This window comes from Protomyctophum parallelum, assembly GCF_964188405.1.
Source record: "Protomyctophum parallelum genome assembly, chromosome: 22".
NCBI classification, from domain to species: Eukaryota; Metazoa; Chordata; class Actinopteri; order Myctophiformes; family Myctophidae; genus Protomyctophum; species Protomyctophum parallelum.
In genome coordinates this window covers 27,724,115-27,736,323 of record NC_139714.1, presented here as the reverse complement: position 1 = coordinate 27,736,323, position 12,209 = coordinate 27,724,115, and the positions used below count along the sequence as shown (strand labels likewise).

Sequence of the window (12,209 nt, the reverse complement as noted above, 5' to 3'; positions counted from 1 at the left end):
CTAGGGCAAGTTATGGTAGTTTGGTTTTTGGTTAGGCAGTTTAAGTAGGGGGAACACCGCTCCTGTAGGTGCACCTGTTACACCTGTCCTAAATTGGCAAGGAGGGAACGTTTGTTCCAATTTGGAATTTAGTTTTCTATTAAAAAAATAAAAATAAAAATCATAAAAAAAAAAAAAACTACTTTGTAGATTGGTGTTAAAAAAAAACTTGTTACTTGTTTTTGCCTTGAAAAATGGCTACTGCTGAAGAGTTTATTGAGACTCCATGTGAGGAAACTCTAGGTAGTTTGTGTAAGGACCAGCTGCTTAGAGTGGCGGATTATTACAAAATTGATATCCAGGACAGAAGGATAAAGGACACTAAAATAAGATCGCTTTTGGTAGCCAATTTGATAGCTATGGGGATCCTAGAGGAGTCCTCTGAGGTGGTGGTTAGTCAGCCTATCCTACCCACTGGCCAGCTTCTTACATTTGAGCAACAAAAGGAGTTGATTATGCTGCAGACACAGCAGCAGAAGTCGGAGTCAGAGGTACTGCGGCTGCGGGTAGAGCAGTCTAGACTTGAGTTGATAAAAGAAGGTAAACTCTCAGCTGATCAGGCTGGGGTGTCCAGTAGTAGGGCAACGGCCTTGGGTTCTCAAGACCGTGAGTTTGACATTTTCGGCAATTTGCGCCTTGTGCCCAAATTTAATGAAAAAGACCCAGAGACTTTCTTTTCCATGTTTGAGCGAGTAGCCGATGTTCGTCATTGGCCAGAGTCTGCCCGCACGTTAATGCTCCAATGTGTATTAACAGGCAGGGCGCAGGAGGCCTATTCCTGTCTTAGCCCTGCGGACAGTCAAAGTTATTCCAAGGTTAAGTCAGCGGTACTAAAGGCGTTCGAACTCGTTCCAGAAGCCTACCGCAAGCGCTTCCGCACATGGCGGAAAACTGACAACAAGACTCATCTAGAGTTTGCACGTGACTTGTCATGCTATTTTGCTCGCTGGTGTGCCGCACTAGATGTGGGGGATTACGATGGGTTGTGTAACCTGATAGTCCTTGAGCAGTTTAAGAACACCTTGCCTGAGCACATTGCCAACCACATCAGTGACCGGAGAGTTGAAACTGCTGCCGAAGCGGCTGCTTTGGCAGACGAGTATGTGCTGACGCACAAGCGCTCTAATGGAGATCGGCGCTCCTTTGGCCAGCCTCGTGCTGGTAATGATGGTGGTGAGGGCGCACGTGGCAAAAATGGCTCTCCTGGTGGTTCAGGCATGGCGGTGTTGGAGGTGAAACCTGAGCATGGCACACGTGAGGAGAAAATATGCAACTTCTGTCACAAGAAGGGGCACTGGAAAATTGATTGTTACGCTCTAAAAGCGAAGACGTCAAAGTCTACCTCTTTCCCTGCAAAAGGTGCGGCTATGGCTGTGCCTGCATCAAGCATGGGGGAGGTACAGGTCAGGGAAGTCAATGGGTCATGTCAAATTCTTGAGGTTGATGCATCCTATAGGCCGTTTGTCAGTGAGGGCTTTGTGTCACTGGTAGGAAGCAATGTCAAGGTGCCAGTAACAATATTGCGTGACACAGCAGCTTTTGACACGTTTATTGAAGCATCAGTGTTGCCATTTAATGCAGAAAGTGCTACAGAGTCCTCTATTCCTGTTTTGGGGATGGGTTTAACTGTCCTCCATGTGCCTGTTCACAACGTCATGCTATACTCCGATTTCTTCCAGAGTCTGACAGGCGTGGCAGTGCGTCCCGCTTTACCTGTGGCAGGGGTCAATGTCATCCTGGGTAATGGTTTGGCTGGGGCACGTGTGTGGGCGGATGTACCACCACCTTTAATAGTCGATTCAGTGCCATTGGTAAGAATTCAACCTGATGAAAATGAAACTGAGTTTCCTGAAGTGTTCACAGCTTGTGCAGTGACACGTGCTATGGCGCGTGCACAGTCTGATGCAAATACCATAGAAAAAAACAAAAATGTACTTTCAGGACCAATGTTTTCCTTAGCTGATTTTCCTTTGTCAGTCTCACAGGATGACCTGAGGGTGGAGCAGCAGGCTGATCTCTCACTCAAATGTCTGCTGGATCAGGTGGTTACTGATGTGGAGATAGAGAGCAGCGCTCGTGGCTACTTCCTTCAGGATGGGTTGCTGGTAAGGAAGTGGGTCCCACATGGCGAGGGTTTTGTGGGTGATCCCATTCTCCAAATTGTGTTGCCAGCTAACTTTCGTGAGTCTGTCTTGAAATTGGCACATGAGGGGTCAGGGCATCTTGGTGTCCGGAAAACTTATGATCGGGTGCTGAGGCATTTTTACTGGCCGCGTTTGAAGCGAGATGTGGCAGCGCATCTCAAGACTTGCCACACATGCCAGTTAACAAGTAAACCAAATCAGATCCTCAAACCTGCTCCTCTGTTGCCAATTCCAGCTATCAGTAAACCCTTTGAACATTTGATCATTGACTGTGTGGGCCCACTTCCTCGCTCGAAATCTGGTGCAGTATATCTTCTCACTGTAATGTGTCAAACTACTCGTTACCCTGCAGCATATCCATTACGCACTATTACAGCGAGGTCAGTTGTGAAGGCCTTGTCACAGTTCATTTCTATTTTCGGCATTCCCAAGGTCATCCAGAGTGACAGGGGAAGCAACTTCACCTCTCACCTCTTCTCACAGGTACTGAAGCAGCTTAATGTCAAGCACAACCTGGCCTCTGCTTATCATGCGCAGAGTCAAGGTGCATTGGAGCGGTTCCATCAGACATTGAAGTCATTGCTGCGTGCCTATTGCACACAAATGGAGGGGGATTGGGAGGAAGGTTTGCCTTGGTTGATGCTTGCAGCCAGGGAGGTTACACAGGAGAGCACTGGGTTTAGCCCAAATGACTTGGTTTTTGGCCACACTGTGCGGGGGCCTTTAGCCATTTTGAGTGACCAGTGGAAAGGTGTTGAAGCTCCTCGTAACCTGCTAGACTATGTCAATGGTTTCCGGCGTCGACTTTATGCAGCTGCAGAGCTAGCTAGAGAAAAGTTAGAGTGTGCCCAAAGTAAGATGAAGAAACTTTATGACAGGCGCACAGAGCTGAGGGTTTTCAGCCCTGGCGATCGTGTGTTGGCATTGTTGCCAATCATAGGCTCGCCATTCCAAGCCAAATTTTCAGGTCCTTATACTGTAGTCAAGAAAATTTCTGACTTGAACTATACGATTTCCACTCCTCTGCGGAGGAAATCCACTCAACTGTGCCATGTTAACTTGTTAAAGCCGTATCATGATCGTGCGTCCGCTTCGCCTGATGCTCAGTCGAAGGTGGATGGTGTTCATGCTGCGTGCTTAGCAAGTAGAGCGTCGGTGATCACTTCTCCTCATTCGGTTGCGGATGAGGAAGAAGACGGTTTGCCTGCTGTTGACCCAGCATTGTTACAAGGTCGGTTAAGAAACTCTGAGACACTCGGTAATCTGGATGCTTTGTTACATCATTTGCCAGGGAGAGAGAGAGCAGATTTGACTGAGGTTATCCGGGCTTTCCCATGCCTGTTCAATGATACCCCTGGTCAAACTCACCTGATCGAGCATGACATTGAGGTCGAGGGTGCTCTCCCTATCCGGCAAAGGTTTTACAGAGTAAATGTTGAGAAACGAAAGCATCAAGATGCCGAGATCACTTACATGTTGGAAAACGGTATAGCTGAGCCGTCTGCGTCGAGCTGGGCGTCGCCCTGTCTCCTTGTTCCGAAATCTGACAACACTTTCAGATTTTGCACAGATTTTCGAAAAGTAAATGCTGTTACTAAACCAGATTCATTCCCTCTTCCTCGTATGGAGGATTGTGTAGACGAAATTGGTCATGCCAAGTTTGTGAGCAAATTTGATCTATTGAAGGGATATTGGCAAGTGCCTTTGTCCAAACGGGCACAGGAAATTTCTGCCTTTATCACTCCAAAGGGTCTGTTTTCCTACAAAGTAATGCCATTTGGGTTGCGGAACGCACCTGCGACATTTCAGCGACTCATGACATATGTGCTGGGAGATCTTGAGGGTTGTACAGTCTACCTCGATGACGTTGTTGTGTTTTCGGACTCATGGTCTCAACATGTGGAACGCATTCATGCTCTGTTCAGGCGCCTGGCCGAGGCTGGTCTCACTGTGAACCTGGCAAAGTGTGAATTTGCTAAGGCCACAGTGACCTACCTTGGTCGAGTGGTTGGACAGGGTCAGGTTCGACCAGTTGGGGCAAAAGTGAGTGCAGTTGCACAGTACCCAGCTCCAACCACCAAAAAAGAGTTACTGCGATTTCTTGGTCTAGTAGGTTATTACAGATGTTTCTGTCGTAATTTCTCTACTGTTGTGGCTTCCCTAACTAATCTGTTAAAGTCCAGTGTTGAATACATTTGGTCTGAAGAATGTCAAAAAGCATTTGAATCCATCAAGGGTCTGTTATGTTCTGCTCCTGTTCTTGCAGCACCTCGTTTTGACCGTCCATTCACTCTACAGGTGGATGCCAGTCACGTGGGTACTGGTGGGGTTTTATTACAGACAGACGACTTGGGAATCGACAAACCTGTGAGCTTTTTCTCAAGAAAGTTTAACTCCTACCAGTTGAATTATTCCACTATAGAAAAGGAGGCTTTGGCTCTAATATGGGCATTGAAACATTTTGATGTCTATGTAGTGTCTGGGGCTGCGCCTGTGGTGGTCTACACTGACCATAATCCACTAACCTTTCTAAATTCACTGCAGTGTCCCAATCAGAGATTAATTCGCTGGTCCCTAATGTTGCAGTCTTATTGGCTGGAAATCAGATACATTAAGGGGGTAGAAAATGTTGTGGCAGATGCCCTTTCCAGAGTGCCTTAAAATGGAGGCAAAAATATAACTTGTGTTTTTCTTGTCTCATCTTCTGGTCCTCCTTTTCTGTCTGCTCCTGCCTCCTGCTCCTCTCCTCTTAGATGCTCCAGGAATCCATGGTCAATCTTGGTTGCTGAGGGGGGGAAGCGGTTGTGCTGGTTGTGGACAGGAATGGTTGGAGCGGAAATAGTTTGGAGGCAAGTTGGGTTTAAATTCACTTTCAAATTTTCATTATTGTTATATAGTAAAAAAAAAGGTTTTTCTTGATTGATTTGATTTAATTTGTTAAGTTAAGGTTTAGACCAACTCGGTCCCTTATGGTCCCTCATTTTGAAGGGGGAGGGTGTCACGGCCCCTTGGCCTGGCCTGCAGGGCCTATGCTGTGTATATGGTGTACTGCCCTGTCTGTGTTTCTCCCACAGATCATGTGGGCGTCGGCCCACTTGAGACTTCTCATTAGGTGCATTAGGAGCACCTGATCAGTGCTCCTGAAACCCTATAAAAGAGGGCTTGCCAGCCATTCTCTTGGTCCTACTCCAGATGACAGCACCTTTCTGTTTGTTGCTCCTCACTGTTTGATTTGCACACTACAACACACCTTCACCATATTAACCACACATCCACACTGACACCACTGATCTTACTGACTTCCACATCTCATACATTCTGTAAGCATTATCCTTTATATTAAGTTATTATTAGTTCTCTCTTACAAATAAATTATTGTTATTTTGAACACTGCTCTGTGTCCTCCTCAATTTGTCATGGCCCAACGGGCCGGGTTATGACACTGCTTACCCACTAACCATTTCACCAACGACAGCAACGTCAAATCTCTCCTCAAAGTTGAAGCCATAAGACACTCCGCACGCTACGACGGTCTGTGGGAACGGGGAAAAACACTCCAATAAATATCTCGGCCCCACCCCTCTCCAATTGTTTGTATTGTGTTTAGTTTCCAAGATGGCCGCAGCACCAGGAGGGGATGGGGCGGAGGTGAGCGGGCGGGGTTGACATATGCCCTTACTGGGCTGCATTAGCACATTCAAGACACCTGTCTTGTGTCTTTGTATAATGGCCGCTCCAATGCATTTCCAATGGAAGCCCATATGGTTTGACCAAACATTTTGTTTGATGAGGGGAGCTGTGTTCAGACACAAGTCAGGTGTCAGACACAAGGCAAGTGTCTTGAATGCAGCCCAGTAAGGGCATATGTCGACCCCGCCCGCTCACCTCCGCCCCACCCCCTCCTGGTGCTGCGGCCATCTTGGAAACTAAACACAATATAAACAGTGGGAGAGGGGTGGGGCCGAGAAAGGCCAGAACATATCTGGTAAATGTTAAGAGATTGTACCCAGAAACTAATGATTTGATTGGAGTCAAATATAATACACAGAATTTACATGTATAATTAAGTACTATCTCACCATTATGACCTCTACAGGGATGGGATCTCACCATTATGACCTCTATGGGGATGGGAACGGGCAGCTTGGCTTTGTATCTGTCGTTGATCTCCTTGGCGAAGAAACCCACCACCATGATGATCAGAGACGTCACCAGGTCACAGATGTTGGTGGAGCTGATCTGACCGAAGAGGATCTCCAGGGTCTGAGAAGGAGAACATAATCTGACATATATGATGGACAGACAGACAGATCATTCTTATATAATGGACAGACAGACAGATCATTCTTATATGATGGACAGCGGTCTGGTCAGACTTACATATATGATGGACAGACAGACATGTCATTCTTATATGATGGACAGCGGTCTGGTCAGACTTACATATATGATGGACAGACAGACAGGTCATTCTTATATGATGGACAGTGGTCTGGTCAGACTTACATAATGATGGACAGACAGACAGGTCATTCTTATATGATGGACAGTGGTCTGGTCAGACTTATGGACAGACAGACAGGTCATTCTTACATATAATGGACTGACAGACAGGTCATTCTTACATATAATGGATTGACAGACAGGTCATTCTTACATATATGATGGACAGACAGACAGACAGGTCATTCTTACATATATGATGGACAGACAGACAGACAGGTCAGACTTACATATATGATGGACAGACAGACAGACAGGTCATTCTTACATATATGATGGACAGACAGACAGACAGGTCAGACTTACATATATGATGGACAGACAGACAGACAGACAGGTCATTCTTACATATATGATGGACAGACAGACAGGTCATTCTTACATATATGATGGACAGACAGACAGACAGGTCATTCTTACATATATGATGGACAGACAGACAGACAGACAGACAGACAGACAGGTCATTCTTACATATATGATGGACAGACAGACAGACAGACAGACAGACAGACAGACAGACAGACAGACAGACAGACAGACAGACAGACAGACAGACAGACAGACAGACAGGTCATTCTTACATATATGATGGACAGACAGACAGACAGACAGGTCATTCTTACATATATGATGGACAGACAGACAGACAGGTCATTCTTACATATATGATGGACAGACAGACAGACAGGTCATTCTTACATATATGATAGACAGACAGACAGACAGGTCATTCTTACATATATGATGGACAGACAGACAGACAGGTCATTCTTACATATATGATGGACAGCGGTCCGGTCAGGCCGGGCACCTCCAGCCCCAACACGAACTTGAGCTGAGACACCACGATGTGGACGGCAGCGGCCGTGGTGAACCCCGACACCAGAGTGTCCGACAGGTAGACCACCATGAAGCCTGCCTGGAGGACACCCATAGCCAGCTGACACGCGCACACACACACACACAGGCACACGCACGCACAACGTTCATCAACATGTAAAGTACTGTTTTACACACCATTATTATAATGTTCTTATTTTGATCATAAGACCCAATTACTGGATGTCAATCTCCAGGTTTTCTTCAGAATATGTATAACACCTTCCTTTCTTTTGTTTTCTTTAGGGCTTTAGTTACGTGAAGTCATAGTTCTGTTTCATACATTGTTCCACTCCGTTATTGTTTGCCAAAAGACAGTGATGTCTGATTATGACTTAAAATAAAACATGTCATTGTACTTTTGACCTGGCTTTTTTCATGTGATATATGGTATGGCCTTTTGGTGTTGGAGCCCATTTTAAAGGTAAAACAACAACCTTTCGTTGTGCAGCCACTCTGACAGTGAAAAGGACGAGGACGATAAAACGGACGGAAGGAGGGAATGGACAGAGAGACAGTTGTACCTGGATGACCCCCATGAGGAAGGTGATGGACGAGGCCACCAGCACCCTCTGGTGTTCCTTAGACAGCTCGTCGAAGCCTGTGATGTTGGCGGGAGGACCCACGTCGGGAACCAGCCTCGTCACCACGACCCCCAGCATCAGACTCAGCACTGGGAACGATCCTGGAAGAACAAATTATAGGCCAACATCAGACTGGGAACACTGGGAACGATCCTGGAAGAACAAATTATAGGCCAACATCAGACTCAGCACTGGGAACGATCCTGGAAGAACATATTAGGCCAACATCAGACTCAGCACTGGGAACGATCCTGGAAGAACATATTATAGGCCAACATCAGACTCAGCACTGGGAACCATCGACTGTATCATGTGTTATTAATTAATGAATTTGTATCTTTGATACATCTGGAGAGGTTGCGTTGCGACAGACCGGACAGTCTAGCCACTTTTGAATATATATGGGGCCCTATTACTGCTCACCTTGACTCTGCTGTGTAACCGCTGACCTGTTTGCCCTGCTGCTGTATATATATATATATATATATTTATGTTGTATCATATATTATATATTTATGTTCTGTTTGGCTACTGCTATATCCATGCCCTCCTGCTCTACTCTTTTGATGTCTGATGATGGTCGTGTTCATCTTATGCTATCTTATCACGATAGGCCCGCCACTCGTTTTATATACATTGCCCAGTCTGGTGTATGTGTCATTATTATGTGTATGTCTTGTTTGTCATGTCTATAAAAACCTAATAAAAATTAATATAATAAAAAAAACACTGGGAACCATCCTGGAAGAACAGAGGCCAAACACCACACCAGTCTGTGTCTCATAGGAAGAGTTGTTGGTGTGACAATAAAGTTGAAGCCTTGAACCTTGAGATGGGAAATACACATTATGACTCTCTTCCAGGGTAGGGTGGACCTTATTGCACTTACGGCCACAGTGACGATAAGAGACACTTACCTTACTGTATGTTTACAGTATGTAAACATACTGTGTAAACAGTATCATGACCTAGTACCCACAGATATGTGTCTGGAACAGTGACACTCACAGACCCCCCATTTGAAAAAATATGCCAGGGACCCCCATAAGACCCCCAGGGACCCCCATAAGAGAAGATTTTTACAGTTCTAGCAGAGATTTTCAACCATTTTAATTTATTGGATCCCCCCCAGTTTGACATGCATTAGTCGAGGGACCCCCCCATGTAACGGCATTTCTATCTCTGGGACCCCCGATTTATAAAGTAAAATCAATGTTAATTTAATTCTGAGAGTGTACAAAATGGAACAAAATGTACCTATAGATATGTGTCTGGAGGTTCCCAGGAAGAAGTATGTGAGCATGGGGAAGAAGGCTGTGTACAGAACAAAATGTACCTATAGATATGTGTCTGGAGGTTCCCAGGAAGAAGTATGTGAGCATGGGGAAGAAGGCTGTGTACAGGCCGTAGCTCGGAGGCAGGCCGGCTAGGAGGGAGAAGGCCAGGCCTGAGGAGAGAGAGAGACAGGGCCGTTAGAGTCATATAGGTCACCGAGAGGGACATTTTATGGGCTTTTATTTATTATTTTAAAACAGTTTAAAACAGTTTAAGAGCCATAAACGTCAAGACGTATAATTGCCAATTAAGTACCGGATGCCACGGACGACAAGACGTCTTCCCTTGGGAATTCAATTATTATTATTTTCTTTTTTTAATTCCATCCATATTTAGAAAATTCCTCTAATCTGGTGTACAGGTGATGACATGCACATTACATGCATAATTCTTTCTCTCTTTATAATGGGAGAATTGGCACTCAAAGCCTAAACTGGTGACCACCAGGTGGCGCTGAAAGTTATTAATGTATGATTTATTGATTAGGATAGCACAGAAAAAACATTTCACCCGCATTTCACCCGCAGAAAAAACATTTCACCCACATGCCAACCTGGGGAGAGCAACAGACTGACCTCATGCTTCCTTCAATGCATGAGGAGTCCAAGCTGCTTCTTTTCACCTGACAGGAGGGGGAGTTTCCCCGGTTGGACGTAGCGCATGGAAGGAACACGTTATTCTGACCAGTTCCTTTTCCCTGCAATCCATCTAAACTGTATTTTGTTGCAGTTCCACTAATGATGAATTGAAGCTGTGTTACCTTCATGATGAATTGAAGCTGTATTTCATGATGAATTGAAGCTGTGTTACCTTCATGATGAATTGAAGCTGTATTTCATGATGAATTGAAGCTGTGTTACCTTGCATAATGGCCACCATCCCCGTGATGAATTGAAGCTGTGTTACCTTCATGATGAATTGAAGCTGTGTTACCTCCATGATGAATTGAAGCTGTGTTACCTTCATGATGAATTGAAGCTGTGTTACCTTCATGATTCATTGAAGCTGTGTTACCTTGCATAATGGCCACCATCCCCATGATGAATTGAAGCTGTGTTACCTTGCATAATGGCCACCATCCCCATGATGAATTGAAGCTGTGTTACCTTGCATAATGGCCACCATCCCCATGATGAATTGAAGCTGTGTTACCTTGCATAATGGCCACCATCCCCATGATGAATTGAAGCTGTGTTACCTTGCATAATGGCCACCATCCCCGTGCTGATGCCAGCCACCAGGTCTCCCGGCAGCCATTCTCTCAGCCGGTAGATTCTCATCCAGCCGATGAACGGCAGAGCGCTCAGCGTGGCGTTCTTCAGCCGTTTGGAGTCACAGCTGTACAAACGAACGGCACAACGTACGGTATTTATATATGTGGCAATTAACTCAAAGACAGATGTGTTCATTAATGTCATGCATCCTTTTTCTTAAGATATTTTTTGCGGCTTTTACGCCTTTTATTCGTTTTTTGAAGGGACAGACAGTAGGCTGACAGGAAACGGGAGAGAGATGGGGGAAGACATGCAGTGAAGGCCGTGTCGGGCTCGGGAGTCGAACCCGCGGCACACTGCGACTGGATTACCAGTCGGGTGCCCAGACCGTTACGTCACCGCCTGGACCATGTCATGCATCCTTTATTCACAGGCCTTAATTATCCTAGATCAAAACTGGCCCAGGGCTCCGGGAGGGACTGACGATTCCTCACGGTTTCCTCCGCCATCGGCGTATAAATGTGTGTTTGAACGGGTGAATGTAATGCACACAGTCTATGTAAAGGTGTGTGTGTGTGTGTGTGTGTGTGTGAATGGGTGAATGTAATGCACACCGTCTATGTAAAGGTGTGTGTGTGTGTGTGTGTGTGTGTGAATGGGTGAATGTAATGCACACAGTCTATGTAAAGGTGTGTGTGTGTGTGTGTGTGTGTGTGTGTGTGTGTGTGTGTGAATGGGTGAATGTAATGCACACAGTCTATGTAAAGGTGTGTGTGTGTGTGTGTGTGTGTGTGTGTGTGTGAATGGGTGAATGTAATGCACAGTCTATGTAAAGGTGTGTGTGTGTGTGTGTGTGTGTGAATGGGTGAATGTAATGTACACAGTCTATGTAAAGGTGTGTGTGTGTGTGTGTGTGTGTGTGTGAATGGGTGAATGTAATGCACAATCTATGTAAAGGTGTGTGAATGTGTGTGTGAATGGGTGAATGTGATGCACAATCTACTGTATGTAAAGGTGTGTGAATGTGTGTGTGTGTGTGTGTGTGTGTGTGTGTGTGAATGGGTGAATGTAATGCACAATCTATGTAAAGGTGTGTGAATGTGTGTGAATGGGTGAATTTTTAAGTGGGACTCTATAAAGACTCTATAAAGGCCTATTCATAGTCTGGATCTTCGGTGGTGAGCTGACCACCGGAGCTGAAATAACGTTGAGCGGTGGTGAGTAAAAAACAGAGAGAAGGGCTGGAGCGGTGGGCGGTGGTTTGCTCTTCACCGCGGCTCGTGACGTCATGTTCCGAAAATCCAGACTATTAAGTATGAGCCTTAAGGCCACCATACGCGTCGCTCTTCGTTCATGCACGGCCCCGTTCACTTCCTGGTTTACCGCTGCAGAAAGAATGCCTCGTCTCTCCTAATCCAGGGAGCTCTCCGTGGTTTTGATCTGATGGATATACTAAGCGCTTCATTTCTGACTTCTCATCCGCCTCTCGTTCAAAGTATGAAACGCTT

At 45.7% G+C, this 12,209-nt stretch overlaps 1 protein-coding gene across 1 annotated transcript in view; it reads right to left on the bottom strand.

Moving 5' to 3' along the window:
* Positions 1-12,209, bottom strand: part of LOC310879784 (chloride anion exchanger-like) — a gene marked incomplete at both ends in the record, with an annotated part of 31,209 nt that overhangs the window by 18,807 nt on the left and 193 nt on the right. The window contains 6 exons of the mRNA XM_083794614.1: positions 5,634-5,716; positions 6,294-6,446; positions 7,465-7,629; positions 8,093-8,253; positions 9,489-9,599; positions 10,686-10,825. Of these exons, the coding sequence (XP_083650740.1) occupies positions 5,634-5,716; positions 6,294-6,446; positions 7,465-7,629; positions 8,093-8,253; positions 9,489-9,599; positions 10,686-10,825 (813 nt within the window). The remainder of the gene's footprint in view (positions 1-5,633; positions 5,717-6,293; positions 6,447-7,464; positions 7,630-8,092; positions 8,254-9,488; positions 9,600-10,685; positions 10,826-12,209) is intronic.